The 20,894-nt window shown below is 37.3% G+C and overlaps 1 protein-coding gene across 1 annotated transcript in view; it reads right to left on the minus strand.

Annotated features, from left to right (window-relative positions):
- Positions 1 to 1,817: 1,817 nt before the first annotated feature.
- ablim1b (actin binding LIM protein 1b) overlaps positions 1,818 to 20,894 on the minus strand; it is a 70,558-nt gene continuing 51,481 nt past the window's right edge. Inside the window, exons 11-27 of the mRNA XM_073815363.1 lie at positions 19,808 to 19,852; positions 19,225 to 19,263; positions 15,586 to 15,621; positions 15,277 to 15,406; positions 14,958 to 15,050; positions 14,699 to 14,713; positions 9,480 to 9,572; positions 9,102 to 9,149; positions 8,106 to 8,252; positions 7,595 to 7,680; positions 5,465 to 5,588; positions 5,334 to 5,383; positions 5,176 to 5,236; positions 4,922 to 4,929; positions 4,523 to 4,597; positions 3,710 to 3,790; positions 1,818 to 3,270 (exon numbers count right to left, since the gene is read on the minus strand). Coding sequence (XP_073671464.1) covers positions 3,157 to 3,270; positions 3,710 to 3,790; positions 4,523 to 4,597; positions 4,922 to 4,929; positions 5,176 to 5,236; positions 5,334 to 5,383; positions 5,465 to 5,588; positions 7,595 to 7,680; positions 8,106 to 8,252; positions 9,102 to 9,149; positions 9,480 to 9,572; positions 14,699 to 14,713; positions 14,958 to 15,050; positions 15,277 to 15,406; positions 15,586 to 15,621; positions 19,225 to 19,263; positions 19,808 to 19,852 — 1,245 coding nt within the window. The 3' untranslated portion in view covers positions 1,818 to 3,156. The remainder of the gene's footprint in view (positions 3,271 to 3,709; positions 3,791 to 4,522; positions 4,598 to 4,921; positions 4,930 to 5,175; positions 5,237 to 5,333; positions 5,384 to 5,464; positions 5,589 to 7,594; positions 7,681 to 8,105; positions 8,253 to 9,101; positions 9,150 to 9,479; positions 9,573 to 14,698; positions 14,714 to 14,957; positions 15,051 to 15,276; positions 15,407 to 15,585; positions 15,622 to 19,224; positions 19,264 to 19,807; positions 19,853 to 20,894) is intronic.

Raw genomic sequence — 20,894 nt, forward strand, 5'->3', positions numbered from 1 at the left:
CATATGTATGTTTCAGGCAGAAGTTGTTCTAAAAGACTGAATCGTTTAAAGTGGAAAAAAATATTGACATATGATATTTTTAGAGCATTTTTAGGAAGGTGTCATTTTGTGGCCTTAGGAACACTTAAGGAAGTTTTTTATAAAATCTGACCTTGTTCAAAAAATAACAATGCATGAAAATCAATGGTGCTACCAATCTTTGACCCATCCTAGGGTATAATTATAATAATAATCACATGGTGGTTCAAATGTGTTTTTTGGAAAATATTTAGTTTTTTTGTTTTTTCTGTAAAAAAAACCATGGGCTAATGTAAACAAACAGGCATATAAAGGGTTAAAATTTCCACAAATTTAATCAATATTTGATATCTATGTTTCAGGCAGAAGTAGTTCTAAAAGACTGCATCGTTTAAAATGAAAAAAAAATATTGATGTATGTTATTTTTAGAGCAATTTTTGGGAAGGTGTCATTTTGTGGCCTTAGCAACACTTAAGGAAGTTTTTTATAAAATCTGACCTTGTTCAAAAAATAACAAAGCATGAAAATCAATGTTGCTACCAATCTTTGACCCATCTCAGGGTATAATAGTAATAATAATCACATGGTGGTTCAAATGTGTTTTTTGGAAAATATTTAGTTTTTTTGTTTTTTCTGTTAAAAAAACATGGGCTAATGTAAACAAGCAGGCATATAAATGGTTAAAATTTCCACAAAATTTATCAATATTTGATATGTATGTTTCAGGCAGAAGTAGTTCTAAAAGACTGCATCGTTTAAAATGAAAAAAGTATTGACGTATGATATTTTTAGAGCAATTTTTAGAAAGGTGTCATTTTGTGGCCTTAGGAACACTTAAGGAAGTTTTTTATAAAATCTGACCTTGTTCAAAAAATAACAATGCATGAAAATCAATGTTGCTACCAATCTTTGACCCATCTCAGGGTATAATAATAATAATAATCACATGGTGGTTCAAATGTGTTTTTTGGAAAATATTTAGTTTTTTTGTTTTTTCTGTTAAAAAAACATGGGCTAATGTAAACAAACAGGCATATAAATGGTTAAAATTTCCACAAATTGTATCAATATTTGATATCTATGTTTCAGGCAGAACTAGTTCTAAAAGACTGCATCGTTTAAAATGAAAAAAAATATTGATGTATGTTATTTTTAGAGCAGTTTTTGTGAAGGTGTCATTTTGTGGCCTTAGGAACACTTAAGGAAGTTTTTTAAAGGAACTCTTGAGGGTTAAAAACCGGCTGACAAACCTTCCTTCACATAGTGGTGATCTATGATCGCCATCTCCCCTTATCTTCAGGAAACCAAATAATGTGTTATTTTAGACTAGGTATTTGTTCAGTTTAGGCACTAGTCAGACCATTAAACTAACAGAAACCGGAAGTAAACTAACCGTCAACCATGGAAAATCATCTCATTACAAATCTTCAGTAGGGTTGACAGTAACAAAAAACAATAATAAAAACTCCACAACAGTCAAGCTGAAGTTACAGTGGGACTGCTCTGGTGTATCAAGATGCCAAAGCTTATTTTGAATCAGACTGTGAAGCCTGGGAGGAGAGCATTGTGGGAAAGGGGTCATACGGCAGGGTCCATTTATCAGGCATAGAGAACGTGAAGGAAAGCACCAGGGATTTCCAAGTGACTCAACACGCAGACCTCCCACTTGAAAGCCGGGCCCCTCGATCCACATTTCTCGAGACAGAACAAATAATGGCATGCACACACAGAGATCGCTCATATATTTCACGCCGCACACAGCAATGATTATGTTGGACAACATAAAGAAAAACACTAATAGGTTCTGAAGCAGATTTTTATTACTCAGCAGAGCTTTTACACCCTTTTCATCAAACCTTTCCCTCAAAAAGACAGAAAAGGTGAGGTACATAGTAGGGGTGATTTTATCAAAACCAACTCTTCGTATACTTTTAAAGTGACATACACGTTTGTTTCTAGTAATCACACTCATCATCGTTGCATGTTCGTGATACTATAAAAGCACAATGCTGTAATATGTCCTAGTTCTCTGTCATCATTAACCCTGTTAGTAACACAGGAAACTGTTGGGAATAATAGCCAACGGCATCCCATAATGCATCTGCAAGCTGAAACAGAGTCCATGGGATTATTCGGCAGCAATATTATGAATGAACGACTGAGATACGGCCCTAAAGGCACGAATGCTATATGGCTGCTCCATCAATTCTCACGGCAATACGCTGGCAGTATCGAAACACCTCTTCGTTTTTCTTTTAAAAATCAGCTTTATTTAAAACAATATGTTATTAAATATCGCAGAAAGGACCAAACTGTGGTCATAATAAACAGACTGTCTGATTCAGAGGACTCTGTGCAAGAGAAGAGCAATCATACGTATGACTTGAGCCTGACCTCTAGTGGTAAAACGTCCCATAAAAATAAGCTTATTTTTTTAAATAACCACCACGGCCTATGTATTAGACACATTTTTGGATAAAAACTTATCTATATCAGGTGCTGTATGGTGAAAATATGCTATCTACTTTTCAGGGTAACATGGTTTTTTGAAGACCAGGCCAGGCAGGAGAGGTCTGGTGGGAATGAACGCCAGTTTCAACACGTTCTAATGTTTTCCAGAACCGGGGCCCGGATGAGCCGGGGACCTTGGCTCCGCGGGTGGAGCTCAAGCCTCTCATCTTCAGTAGCTCTCATTTCCCCACTTCAACAAACATCAAAGTTCTTGTTAGGTTTGTAGCGGCAGGGGTCACCAGGGGTTCCTCCAGCCTCACCACCTTAACAGCCTGTTTAGAGAGAGATCCCCGCTGACAGCCCCGCGGTCCCCTATCCAAAAAAATTACAGTTTTGTTTTACAAGAGGGCCACGAGGGAGAAATCTCTGGAAGCGGGTTTAATGAGTGCAAGCACACGCTACACTCAAACCTCATGTTGTTCATATCAAAGACTCGATTGTAATATCTAGATCCAGGGAAAACAAAAAAAGTGGGAAACTGAATGTTTATGTGTGTAATTGTTGGATGCAAACCAAACAAACAAAGAACTAAAACAAACCAAAGGAATAAACAAGGAAATGTCAATCAGAGGACTAAAGCTCTAATACATTACATGAGTGACTGATAAATTAAACATGCACATCATCTAGAAAAGTTTCGCTTTCTTCTTCATGTCATTGCGCTTCCAAAGAGGAAGTCTGTCGAACTCGTGGATTCCCATGCCGAAAATGTCAAAGAACGTCTCGGGAGCCAAGTGACGCTGGATTTAAATTGAAAGACAAACAAAAATATTCAATTTTACATCATCACTTTATTTTGCCTTTCAGTAATGTGACACTACTATGGCCCTGTCCCAAATGGCACACTCCGGACTTTGATGACATCATGTAGTGCAGACCTTAGGGACCCTTGACGCAAGTTTACGATTTCGTATTGTGGGACAAACTCGTTTACTCATTGTAAACTCCCATCTGTCATCTGATTCGTCTGATTGCAAGGACTTTTGATTTGGTAGTCTGCAGTGCATGCTTCGCTGAAGACCGCATCAAGGGTGCAAAGGGAGTGGTGATGAGCACACTTCGAAGCATAAAAATGACAGATAGGACACCCTACGGACTCGTAGACTAAGCGAGCACGCACAATTTAAGGCCACATAAAGGGTGCGATTTGGGACAAAGCCTGTACTGGCTTTTTCCTACCTCCAATCTCGACCTGTCCACGTCCTTCGGTAGCTTAGTACGCCCTCTGTTGGCGACAGTGAGCATTTCATATGGGTACACCTTTATAAAAGGAGGGATTGTGTTGTTATGAGGATGCTATGCAAGGCATTTGCCAAACACAATGAACTGCTGAAAGCAGCGGTGGATGGAGGAATGATGCACAGTCATTATATTCTAACAATGAGCGTACAAACACAATACTGCAGCACACAGCGCATGTAAAAGCAGAGATGCGAGCATGCAGTGAAACATATACTGAAGTACAATGCCTTGGGTGCAGAAAGTTTGTGTTTTTGGAAAAAGTGTAGGGGGCCAGAATTGTTGCATATATATACAATTGTTTTATATATATATATATATATATATATATATATATATATATATATATATATATTATATATAAATTGGAGAAAACAAATTCCGATTACCATAGTCAATTACTTTATATGGGTGAAATAAAAAATCCAAATCAATCTGGTTCTTTTGGACAGGAAAACTTTTTGATTTTGTTATGATTTAAAGGTGCAGTGTGTAAATTTTAGCTGCATCTAGTGGTGAGGTTGCAAATTGCAACCAATGGCTCAGTCCACTGCTTACCCTTCGCTTTTAAAATGCATAGAGAAGCAACAGTAGCTGCCACCGGACAAACATGTCATCTTCGGAGACAACTTTTGTCCGTTAAGGGCTTCTGTAGAACATGGTGGCACAAAATGGCGACTTCCATGTAAGGGGACCCTCAGTATGTAGATAAAATGTCTAATTCTCATGAAAGAAAATATTTGGGATACTTGCTTTATATTCCAACATATTAGGCATTGATATTCCCCTGTCCATTCGTGTAATGGAATCTTGGGCATCTTGGGTGGGCTACAGAACAAAACATATATATGTGATGCAGATGATAAAAAACAAAACAAAAAATCAGAATTTGGGGAAACTTCTGGTTCTAATTCCTAACAGCTATTGCTCTCAAGAGATGTGAACACTAAATCATCCCTGTGATCTGTCATGTGGCATCAGTGCTGAGAGATGGAGATGTTTTTCAAAGCTTGACTGTGCTTTTTGCCCATGGCTCAAACTCAGATGCAAGCATAGCAATGAGGGCATGAGTGCCATTAGCATGATTTCATTTTCATATGTGCATGAGAGCTGATGCACATGCTCAGTGCTTGTTGCGTGTCAGTCACATACCTTGAAATCTGTAAAAAGAGAAAAACAATGAAGACATTACTTAGAACGTAATGACACACTGTGGTTTCAACTTAAAAAATTTAGTTACCAGGTTGCTTTTACATTTTGAGGTTATTCAACTTAAAAATTGTACAGTAGCTGACTCAAAAAACAAAAGTTGAACTCAAAATTTAATTTTAAGGCAACCAGGTAATTCACTTTTTACAGTTGAACCAACTTTTTTATTAGTTTAGTGCACTAGAGTACCACATTACCTCTTTGTCCTCCACATACATCCCCATAACTGTTATACTGCGAGAGCTCAGTAGATTGTGGCTGTAAGCACAGAGAAAAGAAAAATTGAACATTAAATTACATCAAATTATGGTCCTCTCTAGCTGTGAACGCCTTTGTAGGTTTACAACTGACTTACCCGATGCAGGCCATTGCGTCCATATCCGGGCAGAGATGATGTTTTAGAGTCTGCAACAGAGAAAAATCATTATATTAATTTCAGAGTAAGCTACTGTATGCTTGTTTGTGCATGCAGTTCGCATTATATACCTGCGATACAGTTTGCATATTGGGAGTCAAAACGTTGGGCGACGATACTGCGTGGGTATTTCTCTCTGTTCATTTCCCTCTCCATTTCCTCCTTCAGAATCAGCTTCCCAAGTCCAGACTGGATCTGCAATTGAGCATGAGACGATCCACGATGTTTGAAAAACGGTTTGGAAAAGGAGACGGGCCGACTACCAAAACACACTTATAGCCAATCAAATCAAATCAAATGCCGGGTTGCGTATGTGTGGGGCGGGTCTATCAACAGAAGGTCCAGATTTTATTGGGGTAGGGGCGTGTTTGTTTAGGTGATTTCAAATATCAACATTGGCTTTCAAACATCATGGACTCCGCCTTTAAAGGGACACTCCACTTTTTTTAAATATACTCATTTTCCAGCATACTCAATTTCTAGAGTTAAACATTAGATTTGTACCGTTATGGAATCCATTACGGTCTGGTGGTACCACTTTTAGCAAAGCTTAGCATAATCCATTGAATCTGATTAGACCATTAGCATTGCGCTCAAAAATAACCATAGAGTTTCGATATTTTTCCTATTTAAAACTGTGACTCTTCTGTAGTTACATCGTCCACTTAGACTGACAGAAAATTAAAAGTTGCAATTTTCTAGGCCAATATGGTTAGGAACTATACTCTCATTCTGGCGTGAAAATCAAGGACTTTGCTGACGTAACATGGCTGCAGCAGGCGCAATGATATTACGCAGCAAACCAAAATAGTCTCTTTGGTAACTTTTAATAGCAGGGGATTATTTTCAGGCACTGCGTAATATCATTAATAAAATATCGGAACTATTAGGTCATTTTTGATCGCGATGCTAATGGTCTAAACGGATTCAATAGATTATGCTAAGCTATGCTAAAAGTGGTACCGCCAGAACCAGATCGGCTGAATGGATTCCAAAATGGTAAAAATTAAGTGTTTAACTTTAGGAGAGCTGGAAAATAAGCCTATTTTCAAAAAAAGTGGAGTGTCCCTTTAAAATCTTAGCACAATCCAGACATTTCATGGCATATTTAGTGTTCCTGTAGCTCAACTTGTAGAGGATTACGTTTGCGATGCATAGGTCATGGGTGTGATCCCCAGAGAACATACTGATAAAATGATGCACACAGTTGCTTTGGATTAAAGCATCTGCCAAATGCATTAAAGGATTAGTCCATTTTCTTAAAAGAAAAATCCATATAATTTACTCACCACCATGTCATCCAAAATGTTGATGTCGTTCTTTGTTCAGTCGAGAAGAAATTATGTTTTTTGAGGAAACCATTGCAGGATTTTTCTAATTTTAATGGACTTTAATAGAGCCCAACATTTAATACTTAACTCAACACTTAACGTTTTTTTTTCAACGGAGTTTCAAAGGACTATAAACGATCCCAAACGAGGCATAAGGGTCTTATCTAGCAAAACAATTGTCATTTTTGACCATAAAAATAACAAATATACACTTTTAAATCACAACTTCTTGTCATGTAGATCCGGTCGTGATGCGCCAGCTGACCCCACGCAATACGTCATGACTTCAAGAGGTCACAGAGGACGAACGCGAAACTCCGCCCGAGTGTTTACAAGCATCTTAAAAGAGGACAGTTCCTACGTTGTTGTATGTCAACTGATACTAATTAACGTCTTTGTGTCAGTTTATTGTTTAAAATGGTCCGCAAATGTGCGTTTTATATATGTAACACGTGACCTCCCTACGTCACTACACATTTACGTTAGGTCGCACTGGACCGGACCTTGACGAAAAGTTGTGGTTTAAAAGTACATATTTTAAATTTTTCTTGTCAAAAATGACAATGGTATTGCTAGATAAGACCCTTATGCCTCGTTTGGGATCGTTTTTAGTCCTTTGAAACTCCGTTGAAAAAAACTGTTAAGTGTTGAGTTAAGTATTAAATGTTGGGCTCTATTAAAGTCCATTAAAATGAGAAAAATCCTGCAATGTTTTCCTCAAAAAACATAATTTCTTCTGGACTGAACAAAGAAAGACATCAACATTTTGGATGACATGGTGGTGAGTAAATTTTCTTTTAAGAAAATGGAATATTCCTTTAAGTATATATATATATATATATATATATCATAGAAAAAAATATAATTTACCTTGCTGAGATGTTCTTCTTGAAGCTGCCTGCGTTTCTGATGTTCATCCTCTTCCTCATCTCGTGAGCGACTTCTCCCATCTGAGCCTGCCAGTCCAGGATGGTCAAATGAAACAAGAAAGAAAGAGTAATGATTAAGCTGATTAAAATTGTGTCAAATTGCTGTAGCCATGGCAACCTGCAATGGGAATTTGTGGTGTACACACATACAGTAGAAAACAAATAAAAATGGCAACATGAGTGAAACAAATAAAAATAAAAAAAGATCAGTTTGAGTTGTGAAATTATTGTTTTATTCGGACAGATGGCTGTATTTTATTTATTTGTGTCTGTAAATCCACTTATAGCACGCTACAGAAGAGCATTTCTCAGATTTACCACCACTATGATTGACTCTGAGAGGATAAATGAGAATCAAAGACCAAATATAATAGGACCAAGGCATTCAATCCCCGAATTGTTTACAAAATTTAGCTTCCATTGGACGAGTCAGAGGCGGAGGCATACAGTACCTAAAGCAGCGAGGGATGGAGGACACGGCCAGTATTCGGTCTCAATCTTTGGGGTTTCGTCCGCTCGAGGGGCGTGGGCAGCAGGGAACTTGGATGATTTGATGATGTCATCGGCAGACTTGCTTTGGGCTGCCAGGGCAGCTGAATCTGAATCAGTACTAAACTATCAGTCGATCGGCTTATGTACAGTGCTGGCCATTTAGTATCAAAGCATTACAATTTTAGCATGAAATGGTTAAACTGCTAATGCAATTTCTTTTAGCAGTATTATTATTTTTGTAGCTTTATTTTTATTGATTAAAAAGTGTAAAATGCTTTGATATATCAATGGCCACCACTATATTTAATACAGGACAATTTAAATTGTTGTTCATGCTACTGTTTGCAAATGTATGGTGCTGTATATTATTAAGCAAGAAGAAAATGTAGATTTGTAAACTGTATTTTGGAACCAGTAAAAGACGACAGTCTGACTTTAAATGTATGTGAAGAGACTAGAGCAGGGTCATCTGAGGTTTCATTGAATTTGTTATGGGATCTGAAAGGCTATAAATCCATGCAGTTGCAAGGCAGAATAAGATTAACAGCGATTGTTAAAGAAGAAGGAATTTTAGTTTGTTGTGGTGAGTCAGTCGTGTGAAAGAGAAAAATGGTGGAGAAACTGAAGACTCTTAAAGATGAGAAAAATGATGACGTCAAATGATACTTACATGTAAACATAGGATGTGATGTGACAAGCATCATAACCACATATTAACGGATGACGAAGTCAACGCACATAAACATATATAAATAAATATTAATCAGACATCAAGCACATACACACAGTCAAAAATTAAATATGGCAGGTGAACTTAACATCTAAAATACCTGCTTTATATTTTAATTTATACATAAATTAATAGACCACAGATCATAAACACACAACATGCAAAACTATACATTTGAATGAACTTGTTAAAGCAAATGTCTGTCAAGTTTTGAAAGTAACCATACCATGCTGTTTGTAGATTGGTGGTTTTCTATACATATTAATGCCTTGATCTGTGGATTGAGAATAAATATTTTTTTCAGTAACACATTTGATTGCAAACCCGGCCAAAAACAATACGCTCCAATCATTCAATCACTGTCTGCTGATTATGATTCAGGAAAAACTGATGCATATAAAATAAACCAGAACTCATTATATGTGGAAATACATGTATTTAGCATAAGATGTGATCAAAATCTACTATGAAAAGGCAATCAAAAGCACAAATGAATAAATCAACATAATGTGGTGAGTATGAGAGAAAAATAGAGATTAAAAGTATAAAAAACAGAGAAATCAACCGTAAGAGGCTGATTTAAACGGATGGCTCCAGCTCCTACCTGGGATGTGGAAATGTTTAGGGGTCAGAGAGAGGGTCGGGGTGGCCGGCCGAGAGGAAAGGGGAGAACTCCGGCCACTGGACGGCTCAGTGCCTCCAAACAAGAAGAAGAGAATAAGCGGGAGAAACGAAACGAAAGCAAAAAGAATGAATGAAAGAAGAAAAGAAAGAGAGAATAATGCTGGAATACATCTTCACTGACGGATAGATGGGCAAACAGAAAAAGACGTTGACCGAGAGGTGAGAGGGTGGGACGGACTGGGCCGCGTGTCGGCCCCACGAATAAGAAACGGGTATGACGTGGAAAGAGACGACATGCGAACGCTTCACAATCATGAGCACAGTGACACTCGACATCAGGGGCCAAAGTTCAACTTCAAAATCTGAAGGTCACTCACTTGTTAGTAAAATATTTTTTGGTGTCTGGACATGGAAGGATTAGTTTTTGCAAAGAGTTAGTTAAGCCTGGGATAAAAACAATTTGTGCAACATACATAAAAAGACATGCAAAATAAATTTACTTTGTCAAAAACTTAGTGAGCTGCCTAGATAGGGAGCATTTTAGAGCATTATACACTAGCTGCGCTATATAGCATTTAGTTATGTGGTAAAGTACAGAATAGTTTAGCATGGTATGCTATGCTATAGTATTATATGCTATAGTATAGTATGGTACAGAATGTAATGGTATGCTGTACTATGGTATAGTATAGTATAGTATGGTATGGTAGGCTATGGTACAGTATAGTATGCTATAGTATGGTATGGTCCAGTATTTTATGGTATGCTATGGTATAGTATAGTATGCTATAGTATAGGATGGTATGTAAGGCTATGGTACAGAATAGTATGCTATAGTATGGTGTGGTACAGTATTTTATGGTATGCTTTGCTATGGTATAGTACAGTATGGCATAGTATAGTATGGCATGGCAAAATATATTATGGTATGCTATGGTATAGTATGGTGTGCTATGGTATAGTGTGGTGTGCTATGGTATAGTATGGTGTGCTATGGTATAGTGTGGTGTGCTATGGTATAGTATGGTATGCTATGGTATTTTATGGTATGATATGGTATAAAATGCTATGGTGTAGTATAGCATAGTATAGTATGTTATGGTATAGTATATATATGCTATGGTATAGTATAATATGTTAGGCTATGGTACAGTATAGTATGGTATGCTGCTATGGTATAGTATGGCGTGCTATGGTATAGTGTGGTGTGCTATTGTATAGAATGCTATGGTATAGTATAGCATAGTATTATAGTGTAGCATGATATGCTATAGTATAGTATGTTATGGTATAGTATGTATGCTATGGTATAGTATAATATGGTAGGATATGGTATAGTATGGTTTTCTATTGTATAGTGTGGTGTGCTATGGTGTAGTATGGTATGCTATGGTATGCTATTGTATAAAATGCTATGGTATAGTATGGTGTGCTATTGTATAGTGTGGTGTGCTATGGTATAGTATGGCAACTATAGTATATTATGGTATGCTATGGTATAGTATAGTATTGTATGGTATAATATAATGTAATATGTATGCTATAGTATAGTATGGTGTGCTATGGTACAGTAAAGTATGGTATGCTATGGTATAGTATGGTGTGCTATTGTATAGTGTGGTGTGCTATGGTATAGTATGGCAACTATAGTATATTATGGTATGCTATGGTATAGTATAGTATTGTATGGTATAATATAATGTAATATGTATGCTATAGTATAGTATGGTGTGCTTTGGTATAGCATGGTGTGCTATGGTATAATGTGGTGTGCTATAGTATAATATGGTATGCTATGGTATAGAATGATATGGTACAGTATAGCATAGTATGGTATGTTATAGTATGTTATGGTATGCTATTGTATAGAATGCTATGGTATAGTATAGCATAGTATAGTATTATAGTATAGCATGATATGCTATTGTATAGTATGTTATAGTATGGTATGGTATGCTATAGTATAGTATGGTTTTCTATTGTATAGTGTGGTGTGCTATGGTGTAGTATGGTATGGTATGTTATGGTATGCTAATGTATAGAATGCTATGGTTTAGTATAGCATAGTATAGTATTATAGTATCACATGCTATGCTATAGTATAGTATGCTATGGTATAGTATGTATGCTATGGTATAGTATAGTATGGTATGCTATGGTATAGTATGGTATGCTATTGTATAGTGTGGTGTGCTATGGTATAGTATGGCAGCTATAGTATATTATGTTATGCTATGGTATAGTATAGTATTGTATGGTATAATATAATGTAATATGTATGCTATAGTATAGTATGGTGTGCTATGGTATAGTATGGTGTGCTATGGAATAATGTGGTGTGCTATAGTATATTATGGTATGCTATGGTATAGAATGCTATGGTACAGTATAGCATAGTATGGTATGTTATAGTATAGTATGGTATGCTTTGCTATAGTATAGTATGATATGTTATAGTATGTATGCTATGGTATAGTATAGTATGGTATGTAATAGTATAGTATGGTATGCTATGGTAAAGTATGTTATGCCATATGGTATAGCAGTGTTTCCCACAGATCTGAAATTTACTTGTGGTGGTAGCTGGTGAAAAGGGCAATCATTATTATCCACCGACAAAAAATGGTCTACTATACATGTAACAAAGAACTAATAATGTGTGACACAACACAATACTTTGATTTATAAAACATTCATATTAATTTCACATTATAGTTCATTAATCTAACCACCCCAAACTTTTCTTGCCATAAACAAAGCTGACACTGTTTGTCAAAGCACCACGAAAACACTTTATGTTTTTGCACTGATATATGAAGCAATTTGATGACCCCTTTTATCAAACTCAATTATATACAATACTATGTATACTATAGCCTATATAGACAGTGCAGGTCTATAGATTATAAATGTGACTGATGTTATAATGTTAATAACTTCTATAAGATAGGCACTTTTACTGCTTCTGCTTTCTATTTCTCTTTTGCCGATTAAAAAAAGCTTAATCCACTAATTATTTCAGATTTAAAAGTCTACTTGCTGTCCCGATGACAGACTTTACATTACAGCTTTGCGTTTTTTATATCCTGAGTCAGCTAGAGCTTTGCTCATTCAGTATTAGCACTGCTTTTTGCTACAATCTCTGTGCAAACTGTTTAGATTTTAGTAAAGATATTGTCTATTAATAGTAAGATTATTAAAAAATGGGATAAAGAAAATGAAGCGGCGCGTGGTCGTGACAAGAGCCAGTTGCTATCGCCATAGAAACCGGAGGCACGCTAAAACAGCACTCGAGCTTTAGCGCGGTAGCGCTCACGGCCGTTCTCCGATCGACTCGGGTTTTACACACAATATTAATCAGACTTGGGACCCGAAGTAATGAACTAGGACCGACCCGGACCCATCTGACCATTTAAAATATAAACCCGGAACCGTACGGGTCCCGCGTCCTCAGTGAAGAAAGACCTCTAATGGTAAAACTCTGCTCAAGTTTAGAAACATGAAAGGATACAATGTGACACTGAGGTTGCTTCGCGTCGCGCCCAATTCATTGAGAAACAGAGCACGTGAACGGACACTCAACCGGAGAGACACAACGTGCTTGCACGCAAAATGAAGCCAACTTAGATGCTATAAACACATATGCACATAAGCATATGCGACCATTTTGGTCGCAGTGTGTTCCCTGGCTGCTCCGTATGTGCTGCTGCAGTTGATCCAGTTTGCCGCGCTGGATGATGAGTTTATGACGCGTGCATCATCTTCACGGTCACCCGACGCTCTCTCTCGCGCTCTCCCTCTCGCGCTCTCTCTTTCGCGCTCTCTCTCTCTCTCTCTCTCCAAAACACGGGTCATCCAGTCGAGTTCAGAAAATACGGAAATTCGTAAAGTGATTTTTTTTTACCTGGGTGGGTCGCAATTTACCTGGGCGCAGCGCCCAAGTAGAGCCTATGTATGGGAAACACTGGGTATAGTAAGCTATGTTAAAGTATAGTATTTTATGTGGTGTGGTGTGCTATGGTGTAGTGTGGTGTGCTATGGTATGTTATGGTATGCTATTGTATAAATGCTATGGTATAGAATAGCATAGTATAGTATTATAGTATAGCATGATATGCTATAGTATAGTTTGTTATAGTATGTATGCTTGGGTATAGTATAGTATGGTAGGCTATGGTACAGTATAATATGGTATGCTATGGTATGTTATGGTATGCTGTTGTATAGAATGCTAGGGTATAGTATAGCATAGTATAGTATGTTATAGTATAGCATGATATGCTATAGTATAGTATGTTATGGTATAGTATGTATGCTATGGTATAGTATAGTATGGAAGGCTATGGTACAGTATAGTATGGTGTGCTATGGTATAGTATGGTGTGCTATGGTATAGTATGGTGTGCTATGGTATAGTATGGCAGCTATAGTATATTATGGAACGCTATGGTATAGAATGCTATGGTATAGTATAGTATGGTATAATATAATGTAATATGTATGCTATAGTATAGTATGGTGTGCTATGGTATAATGTGGTGTGCTATAGTATGCATGTAACATATGCTATGGTAAAGAATGCTATGGTACAATATAGCATAGTATGGTATGTTATAGTATAGTATGGTATGCTTTGCTATAGTATAGTATGCTATGGTAAAGTATGTTATGCCATAGTATGGTATAGTATGTTATACTGTAGTATAGTTTTTATGGGATGCTATAGTATAGTATGGTATGTTATAGTATGGTATGGTGTGCTATGCTATGGTATAGTTTTACAGGCTATAGTACAGTATTTTATGGTATTCTATGGTACAATATTTTATGGTATAGTATGCTGTGTTATGCAATTGTATGGTATGGTATAGTGTAGCATAGCATGGTACAGCAGAGTAAAATAAGTAGTATAGTAAAGTATACAGTAGTATAGCATAATAGCCTAGCTTAGTAACATCATTAAAAAATACTGTGTTGAAACAACCCAGAATTTTGCATTGTGATGCTGCATACAAGGTTTTATTTCAGATATTGCATTTAAAGGCAGTTTACTAAGTTTTTTGTATAAAATAAAGCCACAACAACCTAGCATCTCACTGAATGGACAGAATGAAAGCATGATGAAAGGGTTAATACACCAGCATGCATCTGCTATACACATGTACATGAGTCGATAACAGCTGTGAAGTCAAGACATACCTATGCAGAACGAATCTGTGGAGAGGAAAGGGACATTATACAGAGGAGCATGTCATTAGTAATGTGTGTTTGCATTAAAAACCAAACACAGAACCTTGTGCCATTCAAGCATTACAACAACATGTGATTTTCTCATACAGTAGCGCTACATCTATAGAGTCATTAGTGCGGCCTTAAACCGAGGTGAGGGAGGTGATGTTGTGTTTACAAAACTGACATTGAGAATGAGGCGAACAGGTAAGGTTGACGGGAGCCTTACCTTTGGTGTGGGGAAGAAAGTGATGTCGGAAAGGGGAGGTGGGGCGAGTATCGCTGTGACTGGAGCGCAAGGAAGAGGAGAGCTTCAGCATTCCTGCCAGCCGCTCAGGGAAATGAGGAGGAGCAGAGGAGAAGGAGAATAAAAGAGGAGAAAAGAGGAGTACACATGAGCAGAGGAAGGAGAAAGGTCACAGGGTCAGGAAGAAACCGAGAGCGAGGAAAGGTAACGCGAGATGCGTGACACAAGTAGTCCGCGGGCCCATAAACTCCTCTGAAATCCTATGGAGGGAGAATTAAATGGATGATTTCATTTGACTCACCTGGTCTGTGAAAGTGCTGTGGAGATTTGGATAGGGACGGTATGTAATTATGGCGGTGATAGACTGGAGAACCGATGGAGCCCTGACTGGTGGACCGCTGGATGATGCGTTCCCTCATGTCATAGCAACCCTGTCACACACATGCACACGTGCCATTACACACAGCAGAGAAAGTTTCAGGAGATTGTACATGTTGACTACTAAATGAACTTTCTTATTTAGCGGTAGTTCACAAATGAACAGCGACTGTACATGGACAAAAAAAAATCATGTTTTCTGAATTTTGTATAGGTTGTATGAGTCACTGACCTCAGCAGAAGGGGTGGGAGACAGCGTCCTCGGAGACTGGAAGAGAAGAGGAACAAGTGCTTGATGACGTTAATATGCTTGTGTAATAAAGCTGTTTTACGACATTGCATACATTGTTTATTTCCATGCATGTGCTACTTGCATGGAAGATTGGGTGAATATGGTAAAAAAAAAACAGGCCGGCATATTTATAGGCAGACGGTTGTTATTGCAGATATTAGCCACGATATTTGACGAAAACAACCAGCTGCCTGTACATTATCCCGCTTATTACACAACTATTTACCTCATAAGAAATGTAAGGAACATGAAATATTGATATATTTTATTAACGAATGCACCCCTTCCACAAAGAAAACCTGTTTACTTTTGTTTTTAAGTAGTGATGCACCGATGTATCGGCCACCGATATTTATCGGCCGATTTTTGATGAATTTGAAACCATCGGCATATCGGCAATAGCACGAGAAAGGCCGATACCGATTTTTTTTTTTTATTAATTAACTGCATAAAGAAATCCATTTTATGTACAAAATTAGTTGATGTTGTTAATGAAATAAATATTGAATAGCTAAAACCACCTTTGAAGGTTGTCATGCTGTCTTTTTATATTTGTTTTAGCTTAATTTGTGCCTCTCTTATTATGTTGGTCAGTTGAATGTTAATTAGATCAAATCCATGTTCAGTAAAAATAATTTGATGCAGAAATAAACTAGCTAATAGACCAACTGTATAGTATTATATACAAGTGTTTAATATCGGTATCGGTATCGGCCAGAAGTTGTCTGTTTAAATCGGTATCGGCCTAAAAAAATCCTATCGGTGCATCCCTAGTTTTAAGATAAGACAAGACATTCAAATGTCACAAACACGCCATTTGGTTGAATCATTTGTAAATGTAATCTATGTTATTAAAATATATATTTATATTAATTTTTTGTGTAATGTTAAACTGTACCTGTCAAAATGATTTGCAGTATCCGGGTTACCGTGTGTTATTAGTTTTGAGCGGTTGTTATCTGGAAATAACAAACCTGCAAATGTCGCAACTGGCCAATCAGAATCAAGTATTCCAACGAAAAAAAATGAAACAAGCCTATTTTTTAGTGGCGGCCGGTGACTTCTTTTTTCGAGGGCGCATGATGCGAAGTTCGTCACAACATGTACAGTTAGGTCCATAAATATTGGGACAGAGGCACATTTTGTGTTATTTTAGCTGTTTACCAAAATGTATTCCAGTTACAGTCATATTATAAATATTGGCTAACAGTGAACACTCTCAGCTTTATTTTGAGGGGTTTTCACATCCATATTGGCTGAAGGATTTAGGAATTACAGCTGTTTAATATGTAGCTTCCCCCTTTTTAAAGGGGTCAAAAGTAATGGGACAGTTTCCTCAAAAGCTGTTTTATGGACAGGTATTGTCTATTTGTTAAATAATTTCCTCATGAATGACAGATGTTAAAGGAATATTCCATTTTCTTAAAAGGAAAATCCAGATTATTTACTCACCACCATGTCATCCAAAATGTTGATGTCTTTCTTTGTTCAGCCGAGAAGAAATTATGTTTTTTGAGGAAAACATTGCAGGATTTTTCTCATTTTAATGGACTTTAATAGAGCCCAACATTTAATACTTAACTCAACACTTAACAGTTTTTTTCAACGGAGTTTCAATAGACTCTAAACGATCCCAAACGAGGCATAAGGGTCTTATCTAGCGAAACGATTGTCATTTTTAACAATAAAAATAACAAATATACACTTTTAAACCACAACTTCTCGTCTAGATCCCGTCCTGAAAGCGTCAGCGTGACCTCAAGCAATACGTCATGACGTCAAGAGGTCACGGAGGACGAACGCGAAACTCTGCCCCAGTGTTTACAAGTGCTTTGAAAGAGGACCGTTCCGATGTTGTTGTATGTCAACTGATACTAATTAATGTCTTTGTGTCAGTTTATTGTTGACAAGCGTCCGCAAATGTGCGTTTTATATATGTAACACGTGACCTCCCTACATCACTACACATTTACGTTAAGTCACGCTGGACCGGACCTAGACGAAAAGTTGTGGTTTAAAAGTGTATATTTGTTATTTTTCTTGTCAAAAATGACAATCGTTTCGCTAGATAAGACCCTTATGCCTCGTTTGGGATCGTTTAGAGTCCTTTGAAACGCCGTTGAAAAAACTGTTAAGTGTTAAGTGGTGGTGTCCATTAAAGTCCATTAAAATGAGAAAAATCCTGCAATCTTTTGCTCAAAAAACATAATTTCTTCTGGACTGAACAAAGAAAGACATCAACATTTTGGATGACATGGTGGTGATTAAATAATCTGGATTTTTCTTTTAAGAAAATTGACTATTCCTTTAAAGGTCTGGAGTTAATTTTAAAGCAACACTAAAGAGTTATTACTCTTTGCTCCCCCTACAGGTTAGAAGTGTAATTGTTCATTAGAACTGTCAGAAATACTGCAGCATAGCTGGCTCTGATTGGATTGTAGGTCTGCCGTAAAGCAAATTTTTGTAGTTTTCACTCGAACTACAGGACCACTACCCGACGGTTGCTGGAAACTTCTTTAGTGCGGTTTTGGCCGATAGAGGGCTGCAAAGCGAATGTGAAAGTGCCATTCACCCTGTTTTGAGTGGATGAACCACTGAAACTTTTTTGGAAACGTTATTTTAAGGTAAAAAAAACTCTTTGGTGTTGCTTTAAGTGTGGCAATTGCATTTGAAAGCTGTGGCTGTGAAGCAAAATCATTTGGTTCAGGGAGATCTCCATGCAAGTGATACAGACCATATTTAGGTTTTAAAAACACAACAAATCCATCAGAGAGATAGCAGGAACATTAAGAGTGACCAGATCAACAATTTGGTACATCCTGACTAAAAATAACACACTGGTCAACTCAGCAACATAAAAATCCTGTATGTCTATATAGGATAACAGTGGTGCATGATCGCATTATCCTCTTTATGAAATAGAAAACCCCCTTTACATGTGTCATGTGTGTGGTTCGTCATGTCAAAATATGTGTTCGGTGCGCCGAGTGAACCTATGTGCATCACATGTTTTGTCAAAATAAGTGCCTGCTGCAGACCCGTCTAAAGGGTTTATAAAAAAAAACACTCGTGTTGCCAGATACTCGCATAATCTCATGCGTAATCAGAGTTAACTGTTAAGTGAGTGTCTTGTGTGTATTTTGTGAACGTGAGCGTCTCTTTTATCACAAATGGTTTTGAAGCGTGTGCAGCAGGCACTTATTTTGACAAAAAACACATGGTGCACATGGTTCACATGATGCAATAAACACATATTTTGAAAACACAAGCAACACACATGACACTCCGAACACTTATTTTTAATTTGCGCCCCTCGGAAGAGCAGTCACCAGCCGCCACTGCTATTTTTACATCCTAATATCTTGCGAAAATGGTTACTTAATGGTTAATAGGTTCATTTTCGTCATGCAAAATACAAAACAAATTTTAAACCAGCTTTGGGTCAAAAAGTGACAAATCAAGCCTTTGGGTTAAATTAACCCAGAAAATGCATGAAAATGATAAGAGCCTATAAACAGTGTGGCTCCAGCTACATCTCTTATATATTGCGTGCAGGGTTCAAAGGTCACTAACACTTACTGTTTCCGTGGACAGCGTGGAGGGGTCTTGTGGAAGGGTCTGGGAATATGGACACAAACTTAAAGTCACCAAAAATAACAAACGATATCACACGTTATGGAAACAGGTGTTTTTTTTTGTGCCGACTACATGCATTACATGAAATGCATTATTTTTAATGAAATGAATTCTGTCAGGAGAAGCCCAGACAGTAGGCATATGAAGAGTATCTCTGGTATGTTAGTTGCTGTCTATGTTAAAGCATTAATGATACTTGACAGAGTTATGATCAATGAGGAAATGATAATATTTCATTGAGGACGAACATTGCTACAGTAGAAAACATTTTGCTACATCATTGCCAAAAAGACATTTTAATGCTCTTCGGCGTTTTAGGTGCACAATTCTTGTAATAATCCCTACAGTACACTGATAGGAAGTAATGTTTTCAAATGACAGCACATAGCGGCCAATGAGATGGGAGGAACTGAGCGTAAAAGGTTAAAGGTTAGGCATTAGATGTTAATGTTTATTAGATTAGGTAAATGACTATGTTAGTAGAGATCTGTGTCAGTGGTCTTAAATCTCTCCTGCACACACTTACTGTGGCTCGGCCTCTTAGTGGGCTGCCACCTGATGCTCTGACAGGCTGTAAAGGAGGAAAGGTTTTAAGTTACTCTGAGATCTTGTCAGAAACCTATGTATGTAACCTATCTTGAGTTAAGAAACCCATGCGTTAAAGAAATATTGATGGTTATTTTTAACTTAATGTGTATGTACAACATTTGTGGCTTGTTTTACAATTATAAACTTAATATGCATTTATTGTTCTGTAATATAAACTCTGTGAACTATAAACTATGTTTATGTCCCGTTGTGTTGGACAGGAAGTCACCAATAGAACATAATCTGGAATATTCTTTCATTGTGCAATTTTTATGTCCACAGACTGACTGAAATCCTAATAGTGGGCATCAGGGGGCGCTGTCTCTACACAGTAAAAGCTCACAGGCGAGCAACATTTAATATGACAGAGGGAACGGAGCAGTCACAGTCAATAAAAAAATATACATCATTTCATGCATACACATACAACTCACTTTTTGACATGAATACATGCTATGTATATGATCACCCACGAAACAGGGTTTTTTGGGACAATATTGAGGTCATGGGGTCAGAAAGCTACTGATGGACATAATCAGTTGGACTTGTTATATCGGGATAGCTAAAGTCGATACTGGGTTAAAGAAAAGGGACTTAAGCCCACATGCAGGTTTGGTAATAGAGACTTTACCCTTGGACATGGCACAGAAAGCAAATTTACGCTGCAAATCTGTAATTTGGATCATTTTATATGTTTTTTATTTCATTTTTTAAATAAATGATGCGATATGTGCTGCTGTGCAGATTAATTTGGGATAATGTTAGTACACAAATAAATAAAATATATAACACTGTGTTAGTGATTCTTGGATATTTTAAAGGTGCACTGTGTAGATTTTTAGCGGCATCTAGTGGTGAGATTGCGAATTGCAACCAACTACTCGGTCCACAGCTCATTCAAAACGCATAGACAAGCTACGGTAGCCGCCACAGGACAAACATGTCGTCGTCTGAGACAATGTAGTGACGAAGCGCGCTCTGTAGAGCAGTTTGTCTGTTTAGGGCTACTGTAGAAACATGGTGGC

The sequence above is a fragment of the Paramisgurnus dabryanus genome, chromosome 1, assembly GCF_030506205.2.
Source record: "Paramisgurnus dabryanus chromosome 1, PD_genome_1.1, whole genome shotgun sequence".
NCBI classification, from domain to species: Eukaryota; Metazoa; Chordata; class Actinopteri; order Cypriniformes; family Cobitidae; genus Paramisgurnus; species Paramisgurnus dabryanus.